Genomic DNA, 15,114 nt, shown 5'->3' with positions numbered 1-15,114 from the left:
GCTATATATGATGTGTGTGTGTGTGTGTGTGTGTGTGTGTATTTTGCATTTTTAGGAACAATCACCTGTAATGCTGTGATGTCCTCATAGGCAAACTGCACTGTGGGAACTCCAAGATGGTTGATGAAATAATCAGCATCACCTTGAATCTGTACAGAACTGACGTTGGTTTCTCGGCACTTAGCTCTTCTGGAACAGTTGAAATAATGTTTCTGAAAAACATGATTTAAATTGTTAGCATACACTGTGCTTCTTGGGATATCCCAAAATTGGTGTGACACAAAATGTGGTCAATAGATTGGCTGCATCAATGTCATCCAGCAACCTGCTGGAAATACAAATGCTAAGGAACGGGAATAGGATCCTTTGAGGATGGAGCCCAGGAGCCTATGTTGTAACATTTGCCTATGGTTCTGATGCTCACAGAACAGTGACTACTGCCAGCTCAAATCAAACTCTGCTTGCTGTTGGTGCTTCAAAAGCATCTTTATTATAGATTATTAAGAACTGTAATGACTCTTTAATTGGAAATATTTTAAAATGATGTTGAGTCCCTAAAAAGTTTAGAGGATTTTTTTTTTCAAATTTTCCAATAAATTTAAAGGAAAGCTTTGTAGGTTATAATTCCATTTTTCTTAGAATGTTTTTTGAAAACCACAGAAGGAATCTTCTCCATTTATTCTTTTTTTTAATAATGTTTATTTATTTATTTTGAGACAGAGAGTGTATGTGAGCAGGGAATGGGGCAAAGAAAGAGGGAGAAAGAGAGAATCCCAAACTGCTGGCAGCGCAGAGCCCAATGAGGGGCTTGAACCCACAAATCCTGAGTTCATGACCTGAGCCAAAACCAAGAGTTGGACGCTTAACCAGCTGATTCACCCAGGTGCTCCTCTATTTATTCTTAAAAGCATATTCCCTTAAGCCTCAAGTATGAAACTTTTATGGAAAAATACCAATCTTGTCAGCAGTAATCATGAGAAAAGTGAGACAATAGCATGAGAACATCACATCTAATGTCAAGCAGAAAGTATGTATTTAATACATGTTTGTCATTGAATCAAGACATTGACTTCTTGCAGTGCCTGGGTGGCTCAGCTGGTTTGGCATCTAACTCCTGCTCACAGTTTAATGGGTTCAATCCCCACACTGGGCTCCCTGCCTTCAGTGGGGAGCCTGCTTTGGACTCTCTGTCCCTCCTCTCTCTCTGCCCCTCCCCTGTTTGTGTTCTCTTCTCTCTCTCTCAAAATCAAATAAACATTAAAAAAAAAAAAGACATTGACTCTTCAACCTTATCTCCCACCATATTTCACTGACATGATGTAATTTAAAAAATAATTGTATACACACACACACACACACACACACACATTATATGAATATCTGATAAAAAATTTGGAAATGTGTAGTTTAATATTTAGAACATGAATTGTTCAACTTTTGTTGACTACAGGGCTAGATTTTTCGAACATATAATATGTTTCAAAACCTATCCAATTTTCTTTGAGGATCTAACAGAAAGACCTTTGCAACAAAGTTAAAATCATATACAATGGAAAGCCTGTGTGAGTGAGCATTTATAAACAAGGCAAGGTTCCAGTTTAATGTTACTTATAAATATCTTGAGTGATGCAGAAAAACCTAAAAATTTTTATAGTGAACCCTACATTGTTTCTTTTGAAAACCTGATTTTCTGAAAAGGGCGCTTGTTCTCTTTCACTTCCTGATACACCCTTGGGGCAAAGATTCCTGAAAGTTTTAGATCAACTTGGGAGTTTATAGGTAGAGTTTTCATATTCCCAAAGAAGAGCTACCCTTAAGTACTGGATAATAAAAAGCAAAAACAAACAAACAAACCAAAAACCTACTTTATATCATGTACAAATTCTAATTATTTTTCACAGATTCAGCTTTTGAGAACTGACACCTTTGAAGGTATTTGTTCAGTCAGACTAGATTTTTGTTCCTAATTGAATTTTGAATGCCTAGACAAGCACAACAGTTACCAGTTTCCCATCATTGGTGTCTTGCACTCAGCCTGCTTCACTCGTTCAAAGTCACAGAATGGTGGCTAGATGCATTTATATTTGTGAAACCTAGACTTTTACACTCTTATGTTTTTAATAAGGATTTGATAGAATCTAGTCTTTTCCCAGATGCTTTAGCCAACAAAATTAAAAATAATTTTTACAGGAGTCTATTTTCCCTTTACTTACATGGCTTCCCTTATTTAGATGCCTTTTTGAGACTTGCATCCTACTCAACATCAGTGGAAATCTAGGTTTGGCTTTAATTTATTTTTGCATGCCCAATTCTTAATATGCACTCCAAATATCAGCCACACTGATATTTCCTTAGAAATCTGTGATAAAAGTTTCCTCAGACTTATTTTTTTCTCAACAGAAGACTGTCTTGGATCAAAACCCAATAGTCCTAAATTCCATAATATGTGTCTCTGAAAGAATGGAGTTAAAAAATAAATGTGAAATGTAAATGTGTCAGAGTCCAGCTCCAACAGGTCCAGGGGTCCCTGAAATGGACGGTGTCAGCAAGAGAGGGATGAGGGAGCCCCGAGAATCTTTCTGGTCACCAGGCAGGCATCTCTACACTGTCTGAGACTCAACTTTATTTTATGATTAAGTGTTTGGGGGACAGCCCAGAAATGGTATTCTGATGATAAATTCTTTGATCAGTAAAAATTCTCCAGAATATTGATATGCATAACCTTATTATTATGATTTTGATAAGGGTACTCATGCTCATCATATGAAGAAGGAAGATATATTTAGCATTCAAATACAAACAGGATAATGTTTTTAGCATAGTAAAGGCAAAAGTTAGTTCTTTTCAAGCAGGGGTGAATAGCCTGTTTATGGCTTAATGGGAAGTAGTAAGAAAAACAGGTTTTCAGGAAACACACTTTTTGCTCCCATAACCACAAAAGAAAACATCTAAACATTAGTCACAGGGCTTATAGTTCCTATAACGTCATCCATCAGTCTGTACCAAAGTTATTATTTTATTAATGTAAACCAGAAGGCAATAGCTGACCTTTCTGTGTCATCGATTACTCAGTACTGATCACTATTTCCAGATTAGTAAGCATCAACGTTTTTCCAAGCTACAATAATTTCCTTCACAAGGTGCAATCATCATACCAGGACCAGAATAAGTCACTTCCAGATTCCAATCAACAAGGTGCTTTGGGGGTTGGTGCTCAAGCAGAAACAATTGAGTGGGGGTGGGTATCGGTCATCATCTGACAGCAAGAGACTGTGCAAACTTGCCGTAACCTCACAAGGAGTTTTCTCGACTAGTGAGTTCAGAATGGCTTCCATCATATATGCAATATTTGATATTATTTTTATGCAGTCATTATTGTTCCATAATAGCTTCCCTGTCACAAAAGTATGTTTCCCATATATCCAAGTTGCTAAAATGACACTAATTACCACCTCACCCCCCAGTCCAATCAATCATTGCATTCTTTGTTTGCCCTACAAATTTCACAAAGCACAGGTCTTACATTGGCCTTTCACCAGGCAAGGACATTCTTTTTGAAGCCATTACAGATACTCCAGTCTCTCTGTTCTTGCCATGGCTAATCCCATTGCATAGCTCATATTTTCACTGTATTCCATTTCTGTGATTCCTTCTAGCTACATCATTACTCATATGTTCTCTATTTTTCAGCCAACTAAAAAAGGGCAACATCCAGCCTTCAGGATTACATCCCTTAAAATACTTCCACATTCTTTTCCCTACTCTGGCTTGCTTTACTTCACCCTTTTACTAATAAATCTATCTTTTCCTGAAATGTTTGTATTACCACCTCCATAATTTATAAAAACTCCCTTTTTTAAATCAATTAAGATAGTAGCAGAATGAGCATATTTAGAATTTTTCTAATGTTTTGTTTATTCTTGAGAGAGCGAGTGGGGGGGATGCGGCGGGGGGGGGGGACAGAAGATCTGAAGTGAGCTCTGTGCTGACAGCAGTGAGCCCAATGTGTTGCTCGAACTTATAAACTGTGAGATCATGACCTGAGCTGAAGTTGGATGCCTAACTCACTGAGCCACCCAGGTGTCCCTATTTAGAATTGTTTTAAAATTATGTTTAGTAGGTTGAGATCTACTAACCCACATTGGCGGTGCTAAATATGTACTGTGTGTGGAGGGAGGAAAAGTAAAGAACAGTAGCATTGTTTGACCCAGATGCCTGGAACCTATAGCTGGAAGTGATTGTTTATTTGAGTCTCCCGTCAGGGTTAAGCACAAATGACGGGTAAAAGCTTCAAGAAAGCCAATCTAAAACTGGAGAACCAGGGACAACACAGTTCCCTGAGGAGACTCCCTGGAGTCTGTTCCTGACCTACTAAGCCCACAATTTCCCTGGAAAGTTCTGGAGAGGACTTATCTCACCAGCTCATACTATTTCTCCTCTCTTTGTTTCTCTGTCTCTCTCTCACTGCCTCCGTCTGTATTGCCTATTCTCCAGTGATTTAACCAGTGATGAGGGAAGAAAGTGTTGTACCCTCCAGTCTCTGTTTATTTTGTTCTTTAGTGCTTTTGTTTGTAGCTATTTTCAGAGTGAAATAGGACAAAAAAGAACCCAGTTTTCAGACTGGATGTTTTCCCCAAGTCATTTCATCTAGGGATTTCCCTTAAGGAGACCATTCCTGGCACAGAAACCCTATACTCTAAATCTTTTTATTATTCATTACTTTAAATCGAGGCAAAATTCATAGACCTTCAGTGATCCTAAATCTGTATTCTATGCTAATGTGAGCTGTTTTCCCACACAACACTTTAGTGGATTGTGGTAGATCTGCATCGGGTAAAAGGTACCGATCTGCTCAACCCCTGTGACCACTAATATCTGAGGGGGACGTAGAAAGAAATGCTAATTTCCTTCACTTTACTAGAAGTTAGCTACCATGGGAGAGAGAAGGTTGGTAACAAATTTGTGCAGGTCAATTAATCTTTTAAATTTATTTACAAGGCTGAGTAAATTCAAATTAAGTATTTCATCCAAGGAGTTCAAACTGCTCCATACTTAATGTTTGATAACAAGCATTTTTATTACAGTTCATAAAATAAGCAAGTTCAGGCAATGACCATGGTTATGTCACATGTTTAATTTCCTACCACAAGTCTATTGAAGACCTGAAATGCAATCACCATCTCAATCCTAAAAGGTGTGTTCTTTGCAAGTGTACTTTTATGCTGAAAGCTAAAACCTTATAGTAAATGATCATATAAGTAAAATATAAAGAAATTGACATTTATCTTAATTGTATAGTGATACAAAGGCACATTGACCAGATTCTAAAGTGTTTAAAAATCTGTTTAATAATTCAAACATTGTATTTCTCCCACAGTCTGCTTTCTCTACCCACATAAGTATTCACTTTGCATGTGTAGGAAATCAAAGGTGATTACTTATTCAAACAGCAAGAAAAGTGTAACATTCAAAATAAAAGTACCACATTCTATACATTGTAATAAAATTAAATCACTTTCTTTTCATTTCAGTATCATTTTGTAACTTTAGTTGTATAGAAACAATTTATCCCCCTGGTTTTCCTGAATTTCACAGTATAGTAATGTTCTAGTTGTGATAATGATGCTATGGTATTTTGAAAAATGATTTCTCAATATAGGTATTGGGATGGTTAATTTTATGTGCCAATTTGATTGGGCCACTAGTTGCTCAGATCTTTGGTCAAACATTATTCTGGGTAAATCTGTGAATGTGTTTCCCATAGATGAGATTTACATTTGAAATCAGTAGATTGTCAAAAGCAGATTGCTCTCCCTAATGTGGGTGGGCCTTAATTCACTCCGTTTAAGGCTTGAATAGAACAAAAAAGAAGACCTTCCCCAGTAGACAGGAACTTGAGCTGGGACATAGGTGTGGAAGCTACAGGCTTCAGCAATGAAACATGGAAAGGGTCCACAAGGCCACCTGGCTGTACACAGACAACCCATTTCAAAATATCCATAGTCCCTAACCAATCAATGGGTCATTTATAACTAAGCACAGTTAACAAACAGGGAATATTCCATATTTAGCCATACCTCCTCACTTTCCCTCCTTAAAAGCAGCCCCCACCCACTGGCTCATGGCAGACAGCTTCCCCTCTGCTGTCCTGCCCTCTGCTTCCTTCTCACTATTCAATAAATTTCTGTCTCCTTTGTTCTGCAACTGGTGAAGTTTTCTGTGAATTCTTTGATCTCCTTTGCCAAAGGTTCCACCCCATTGTCATCCTACATTTGAAGACCTCCATGCAATCAAGAGATACTCAATCTAAGCACAAAAGGAAAAGGGTCTTTTCTTTTCTTTAGACTTAACTGAAACACATCAGATCTTCTTGGGGGTCAAGCCTGCTGGTTTTGGGTCTGGGACTCACCCCATCAGCTCTCTGGGTCTCTAGCTTGCCAACTGCAGATATTAGGACTTCTCAGTCTTCATAATCCTGTAAACTAATTCTGTAAAAACTCCCCTGAGCCAAAAGGTGAGGGGCTTGCAAATGAGGGTACCAACCATTGTTTGATCTTAAACTCTATTCGGGTAAAAGGTCAGGGGTTGAGCAACCTACCTCCTCCTGGCTACAGCAAGCCCCTGAGATGTAAATCTTTAGTGAACATTGTGATTAGAACAGTCAAACATGTTCTTCAAGAGACTGTTAAGCAACCCCCACCTCTAATTGCAAAATTCTCGCTTCTGTACACCGGCTTCGCCCCTCTCCCTATATAAACCCTGAGCTATGGCTCGGCGGGGCGCTCTTCCGAGGACTCTTTGGGTGCCCAGGAGGGGCCGTCTGGCTGGACTAAAATAAACCTGAATAACCAACTCCTTTTGTGTTTTGTGGGCTTTGTCCTCAGTGATTCTCTTTTGGAAAAGGTGGTCTAACAATTCCTTGTAATAATTCTTTTTTATATATTCTATTGGTTCTGTTTCTCTGGAGAATGGTGACTAATGTAAATCAACTTTCTGTTTAAGAAATTTTCATCAGAACTAGTAAAAATTTAAACTTTAATAGTGGTGATGACATGGAGAACAAAGAAAATGTACACAAAATTAAATTTCCTTATAACCTGCAGCCCATTGACAAGTACTTGAGACAAGCAGAGTGGGACACTCCTCTGGGAACTCCCAACTGTCTTATTGTTAATGCTTTGCTAGGGGAAATAAACAACTTTAGCTTGATCATAGCAAGCTTCCAGGATCCTGTGAGTCTTTGTTAGCATAGGAAAATCTTTTTGGAAACTTCCCATGTCTTTACCTCCCCCAACTCTCAATCCCAGTGCAGTTATTTCTGCCCAAGGGTCCTGTCCTCTTGCTATAATAAAAACACCGTTTTGCACTGAAAACATCTCAAGAATTCTTTCTTGGTCATTGGCTCTGAACCCCAACACTTCAAACCACATCAATGGGAAGTGCTGGGTTTTTGTTCCTTTGGTTAACTTGAGGTAGTTTCATAAAATTGTGTTATATTTTTTCTTTAGAGCTGATAAACATGATCCCATGCAATGTGAACATGTAAATAGTTAAGGAATCGCAGAGAAATTATTGCCTTTTGAAACTAGAGAGAACCGATAATATGAAAGCCCACAGAAAGCACCAGGGTTATTCTCCTGAGGTCCACAGAAAGAGTTTAGGTGATCTGTAAACTTGGTGGGCCAAGGCTGGGGTGGGGGTGAGGGGGGTGTTTCATCTTTATTTCATTCAATTCTAACTGAAATTTAACACTTCATTCAAATATGAAGTAGGCCCTAAATCCTATATATTTGCAGTACCTGTGACTTTGTAATCAAATGAAACCAGGCATTTTTAGATCACACTTCATTTGTAAAAAACTCATTACTAATTTGAAAAGATGGCAATTCACAAAACATTTGCTTAAATTTTAGTGTTTAATGTGTTAATTTAAAAAAGCTTACATATTAGTAAAATGCAAATTTATGTCTTATAATACTTAGATACCTGCAGTTTGACATAATTAGTTTCCTTTGTAATCCTGTATATTTTAATTTAAGCATTTTAAAACATTATTTCTGAGAATGGGTCTGCATAGGATTGATTGATCAGCCTATCAGAGTGGTCCACAATGTGGAGCTCTCCTAGCAAAACAGCTTCATTTAACAAATTAGAAAACTGAGGCTCCAAATCAACAGATTAGAATTTGACTCCAGATCTTTTCATTCCACACTCTTTCCCCTCTATCAATATGCCTACCTTACAGACCACATCAATGCAGGGGACTGGCTGAATCTTAAATTTGTTCTTTCTGGGATTGTAGGGATCTTTTTTTTTTTTTTTTTCAAATCACATTATAATCACTGGATGTAGTTGTAACCAACTAGCTGTGTATCTGTGGCATTTCTTCAATGTTTATTTAGCTACTTGGTGTGTACGTCAGTAATCCCTCATTTATTTTGGTTGCATTTTTATGCCAGTGCCTCAAGTTGCTATCTATACTCAGTTCCTCATAATGCATTGCAGATCTCCTTTAGTAATCTTTGAGAGGCAACAGGAAGTTATGCTTACTGACTCCTTAATATTTTAAACTGGAAACTTATTTCAGCTATCCTACGTGCCAGCATCTGATAACTTTCTTATATATATTTTTAAAAAATAAATCAGTAAATATCTTGCAGTGCATTTATTAAGGATTAAATTGAGTCCAAGGAGGAAAACCAGCTTTTTAACTTGATTTTTAAAAGGAAATTTTCAAGCCGTAAAATGAGATTTTCAAAATCTCCAGTATCTCAAGCTTTCTGCGATGGTTCACCTACTTAACTGAGTATTAACAAAGTATTTTCTGCTCTAAATGGTGCAGAATGGTATTCCTCTAGTATATGATGAGGGAGCATAAGGCAAGCTGACAGGTCACAACCCACCAGGTGGGATGTGTGTGATATGTCTGGGGCATTCGTGGCTGCCCATGAACAAAGGAAAGGGGGGAAACAAATGGTTAACTGATAGAGATCACAGTCCTGCAGGACCTGAGTCTCCATCTATTTAAAAATATCTTAGTAAATCACAAAAAAAGGCAATCTTATCAATAGCCTAATCTCCAGGAACCTAGAGACTCTGTGTCCTGGAACCACACCATCACCCCTCCAGAGTGATGCGGGAAGCAAAGCAGAAGGAAATGGCAGACAGAACTAAATTTCCTTATAACCCACAGCCCATTGACAAATACTTGAGGCTGGCAGAGTGAAATGTTTCTCCAGGAACTCCCTACTATCTTAATGCAAATGCTTTCCTAGGGGGAAAAACAACCTTCTCTTGACAATAGCAAGGCCTCCACTATCCTGTGAGTCTTCTTTAGCATAGGAAAATCTCACTGGAAACTTCCCCTGGACTTTACCTTCCCCATCTCCATAGTATAAAACCAGTCTCTCCTCATGGTCCTGGGGCAGCAATTCCTGCCCATGGGTCCCATCTCCATGTTTCAATAAAATCACCTTTTTGCAACAAAGATACCTTCAAGAATTCTTTCTTGGCCGTCGGCTCCGGACTCCACAAACCCCATTATCACCCCCCAAAAATCTCATCACTATACACAAGTAGAGTTGCCAAACTGAAAAGTTTAATTTTCATCTCATTATCTTCATTTTTAAAACTTTAATCCTGTTACCAAATATGAAAAATGTTACTTTATATTTGGAATACTTCAAATCATATTAAAATATACTTATGCAGTAATGAATGCTTTGGAGAGCACTCTGTAAAAGTGAAAAAAAAAAAAGAATGAAGACATTTGCCCATGTTTTTACTCTAACTTCTAACTTAGGTCTCCTCTCCAAACCCCAAGTCTTCTCTATTTTGCCTTCCTCTTCCTTGGTTAATTAGTTAACTTAAGATTCCTGGCCAATGGGCACATGATAACAGAAGAACTATTTCTTTTTCTTTTTAAAAAAAAAATTCTCCACTTAAGGTTTTGTGTAACAAAAAATAGGTATGCTATTTTAAAACCTTAAAAATATTTACATTTCTCTCAAAATGTTGGACTTAAATAAAAACCTCCACTAAAATAATAAAATAAGAGCCACCCTATGGTATCATGTACCACAATATATTCCAGATGAATCGATCTTTTAAAAAAAATTTTTTAAATGTTTAGTTTAGAGAGAGAGAGAGAGAGAGTGGGGGAAGGGCAGAGAGAGAGGAAGACAAAGAATCTGAAGCAGGTTCCAGGCTCTGAGCTGTCAGCACAGAGCCTGATGTGAAACTTGAACCCACAGAGCACAGATCATGACCTGACCCAAAGTCAGATGTTTAAGCGACTGAGCCACCCAGGTACCCCATGATGAATCCATCTTTTAAGGGTAAAATCTAACTCATACCCATTAAAATCATACTACCTCATACTCATTAAAATTGGAAGAAAAATTTCAATAACCCTAGGGTAAGAAAGATATTTTTGAGTAGGTCACATATCAAGATGACAAAAATCATTAATTACCCCAACAACATAAACATATGTATTTTCTGCATGACAAAAATTACCATAAACAAAGTTTGGAATATTGGTCTGATATGGAATAACGGGAGGCCTGGTCAATACCAGCAGCCTCATTTCCAACATGAGCCAGTAGTAGCAGAAGGAGATACCAGTTTTCATTTCTCATGGCAGGAGCTGCAAACACTGTCATTTCCTTGCTGTGACTGCCATCCAGAGAGGCCGGTGTGCCTCCCGGAAGGGACATGTTTTTAAAGTCATCATTTTCTTAAACTGTAAGGTAATGTTAATTGAGTTGGTTAGTCAGCAGCCAACCAGCTCTTTCTGTACAAACCAAGGAAAAGCCCCTTTCTTACTTCCTTATTAAATGGGAGAGGAAGAGGATTATAAAACCAGGGGTAGAGGCAGATAGGGGAGAGAGCAACAATGTTACAATCCAGTTAGAAATCCCTAGAGGATAACAAAACTTTTATTTTGTATTATGTGGCTTATAGATGTTTATTTATTTTGAGAGAGAGACAGAGAGACAAAGAGAGAGGGAGTGCATGTGCACACTCAGGGAGGGGTAGAGAGAGAGGGAGAGAATGTCAAACAGCCTCTGCATGTGGGGCTCAAATCTCATGACCCATGAGGTCATGACCTGAGCCAAAATCAAGAATCAGACATTTAACTTACTGAGCCACCTAAGAACCCCAACCAAAAAATTTTTAAATCTGTATATGGAATAATAATACTTATTTTGCCCATACCACAGGATTGACTTATGATCTAATAAGGTGTTTGTTTCTTTTTTTTAATGTTTTATTTATTTCTGAGAGAGAGAGAGGGAGAGAGAGGGAGAGAGAGAGAGAATGTGAGCAGGAGAGGGTCAGAGAAAGAGGGAGATAGCTCCCAGTTTCAGAAATGTTAATGTTTTACACCTAGAATTATATCACCAACAACAATTTAATATAAGGTCCATTTGGAGCCATCAGAAATGTCTATACCACTGGGGACGAGACAGACAAAAGTAATTGCCACTTAATAGGGAAGAACAAGTTCTCTTTTAGGAGGATTGGGAATGGATACAATAACATGAGTCCCCTGCTGGGGTAGGAGTCAATAAAGTAGACAGCCCAAATAAACAGGAAGTTACTGGAAGAGAATAGACAGCCTAAAAATGGTGAGGAAAACTGAAAACAAAGTTTCATTCATTTTAAAATCTTGATTTCCTTGAGGACCATTCTTATTTACATGGTTTGCAGGTATTGTATTTTCTAGGCAAGTGTCAAGTTATTATCAAAATATGCTAAATATGGGCCACCTCACTTTCTACAAGGAGACATTTACATGAGGATTTAGCATTTATAAACAAACACCTTGGGGTGCCTGGGTGGCTCAGTCAGTTAAGCATCCAACTTTAGCTCATGGTTCGTGGGTTCGAGCCCCACGTCAGGCTCTGTGCTGACAGACCTCATAAGGAAAAGCTTATTCCTGCCTTTACAAAATAGATTTTAGATGAAAGCTCTGTGGATGATTGTAAAAAGCCTCTTCCTATGGACCTTGCATATCAAAGGCCATTGAGTCTGGCCCTGAGACTAAGAGCCTAATTTAGAGTTAAGGGCAAATATCCACCCTCACCCATTTGTTTCTGCTTAGAGCATTTTCTGGCCTTGTATATGCTGATTGCTCCCTGTGAAGGAACCTGTTGAGGAACTTCTTCTTTTGTGATTATGAGAGCAGAGGTGTTCCCCGAAAGACCTGTTTTTCTTGATACTTCCACCTTAAATAAACAAGCTGTTGACCCCTGCCCACAGAGAAGTAACTTAACCCTTTTTATGCTAAAAACTTTGTCTGGTATGTTAAAGATGCCTCCCATCCCCTTAGGATAAGCCTCTAAATCCCCTACATCAGTCACTATTGTAAACGTTATGCATGAGTCTTCTACATATCTACGTCCTGGGAAATTTCTTACATATCAAAGAAGATTGTTATCAAAAACCATTGTCTAAGGCAAACGCCACTTCTGTGCCGTCCCCCAAACACTTAATGATAAAATAAAGTTGAGCCCCAGTCAGAGCAGAGATGCCTGTCTGGTGATCAGAAAGGATCTCCGGGGCTCTCTCACTCTCTCTCTCGCCGACACCGTCCATCCTTCAGGGACCCCTGGACATGCCGGAGCCGGCCTCCAGCATGTCCCATATAAAGACACTCCAAAATGTCACTCTGGCACTTTCTCTGATAGGCTTACTGCTGGTTATTCCAACAGCTAAACCTATTTCTTCATGAAATGCAAACTATATACAGAGTGACAAACCCAGGGCCCTTCCAAAAACTGTACTCTGATCATATCAGAAAGGTAAAGAGAAACCATCCAAACTGACCTTTGGCCAACGCACTGGATGAAAGCACACTCCCCCTGGGTACAATTCCTATAGGACCTTTAATGACCAAAAGGATCAAGATATAGATTTTATGTCTCAGTGAAGGATAACAACTCTGGCTTCACAATGCTGTTCCATGCTGAGGAATTGGCTGACATAACATAACTTCAGCTATTATTTCACCAGCCTTCTTGAGGTTTGTCTTAAAAAGCTTCTCCTGGCCTCACAGGCAATGCTATTTTAAATAATACAGTGTCAGCATTTCAGTGATGTATTCCAGCTGCAAGGCATTAAAGAAATTAACTGAAAAACCTAACTGGTTTTCAATTCAACATTAACTGTCTCAGGCTGCAAATATTTTTAATGAAATATTTAAACAAATGCTACTGTAGATGAAACAGTTTAGTCACTTCCCTTCAAAAAAAAAATCCAGACATTTCAAAAAAAGCAAACCTGGAAGCAAGGAAACAGCTGGAGTTACTTTGCATATATTTAGCATCATTCAGTAGATAGCAGGAGAAAGTTTACTGTCCTCCTTGTGACCAGGGCTACAGGGCAGTTGTAAATCAGGTGGGTTGCTCTCAGGTTTTTAGAAGTAATTCATTTAATTTTAGGAGGGCACAGGGAGAAAAGGCTGAAAAATGCAGACTTGGCAAACCAGGAGGGCAAAGGATGTGGATGGCATACCATCGCACATTACCATTTCAAGCAAGTTAAGTGCTGAGAGTGAGAAATCGGGCAGAGGAAATAACACCATCAGCAGTACTATGTCTAATGCTGACAGATGACAGCATCTTCGCATAACCTGAAAGCCTGGGGCCAAAATAACTGCTGGCCTAGGGATAGCTCTGCTACAGTGAGTTCATCAGAGCTTTGTAGCCACCATTCTACCCAAGGAGCACTGTGCATAGGATACCCGGGTACCACCCATGACTCACATCCCAATGCCAGTCCCCACAGATCAGATTTCTTCGTACCAGACCTAGGACCATTATTTTGGTCCTAGTGTACCCGTCAGTTGTATACTTACACCACTAGTTTTTTTAACTCAATTCTCTTTTGAATTTTTTCTGCCTCTCCTACATGTTTTTTGAGGTCAAATAATTTGTTTTGTCCACCTTTCTACTGACCTCATATTGATCAGCACAATAAAGTGGGTATGATAAGAGTTTGTAAAAATGAAATCAGTCCAATTGTATCAATGTTTTTTTTTTTTTTTTCCCCCCAACGAGAACGTATGGTAAGGGAGAGGAGAAGAAAAGAGTTTTACAAACATCATCTGGCTTGACCTAGGTTTAGACCTGAAAATGACTGGATTCAGAATTCTAAAGATCTCAGGAAGCTTGAGGTTGACTTGCGGTAATTCCATGAGTCATAACTGTACTCAAAAGCTCTCTATTAATTCCCTGCAGGGCAAAATCTGCTTTCAAGAAAACCATGTATCCTATTAGATACCTGGAGGAAGTCAGTAAGTATATACTGACACAGAGCACATTGTGATAAGTAGGTGCTTGAGATAAATACTGAAGAACAATCAAAGCATGACCCACAAATAGACTGCAGATGAGATAGATGATTTTGCATTCTCCCTTGAAAAGCACTGATGTCTCTTTTCAGCAGTATGACTTTAGGCAGTTATTTAACTTCCTGAAACCTTGAATTTCTCTAATGTAAAAAAGAGATTATGCGTACAATATGAGGAGGTTGAGAGAAGTAAATTAAATAATGCATGCAAAGCACTCAGCACCTAGTCCTCCATCAGAAGTACTTAGTACCTAACTGTTATTATTATGAATTACCTTTACTACTAAAGTAACCAACAGACCACACACACACACACACACACACACACACACCTATATTTTTGGCAATGTCTTTCTAGCAAATATGATTAAAACTATTTTCTCCTGCCTTCTAAGATATGGTATGCTCATATTTAGAAAGCTAAATCTTTTCATAATTATCTAATGTACCTTTTCCTAATAAACTTTGGTAAACTTTGGTTCTAAAGGATGCTCTTTTCACACTTTTTCTTTTTCTTCTTCTCAAATTAATCTCTTTGGATTTTATAAAAGAGTTCATGTGACAGAACTGTATTTTTCTTATTTAAATACTCTTACTTAATTCAATAAATGATAATATGTTTAAAATGTTATACAAATATTAAATGTTGTAAAATGCATTCCCCTTTTGATTTCCCACAAAATAGAGGCTTTAAAAAATGGTATAAAACTCTGTAAAAGATGATTATCTATACCTGAAAAATGATAGCATATCAGT

The 15,114-nt window shown here is 38.2% G+C and overlaps 1 protein-coding gene across 1 annotated transcript in view; it reads right to left on the bottom strand.

The window, feature by feature from the left end:
• Positions 1-15,114, bottom strand: part of LOC144244159 (inactive N-acetylated-alpha-linked acidic dipeptidase-like protein 2) — a 348,840-nt gene that overhangs the window by 200,580 nt on the left and 133,146 nt on the right. Inside the window, exon 7 of the mRNA XM_077779388.1 lies at positions 66-212. Within this exon, the coding sequence (XP_077635514.1) occupies positions 66-212 (147 nt within the window). The remainder of the gene's footprint in view (positions 1-65; positions 213-15,114) is intronic.

This window comes from Crocuta crocuta, unplaced genomic scaffold (assembly GCF_008692635.1).
Source record: "Crocuta crocuta isolate KB4526 unplaced genomic scaffold, BGI_CrCroc_1.0 scaffold1028, whole genome shotgun sequence".
In the NCBI taxonomy this organism is placed as follows: Eukaryota; Metazoa; Chordata; class Mammalia; order Carnivora; family Hyaenidae; genus Crocuta; species Crocuta crocuta.
Note: the sequence above shows the minus strand (reverse complement) of the source record. Positions and strands in the feature narration are given on the sequence as shown.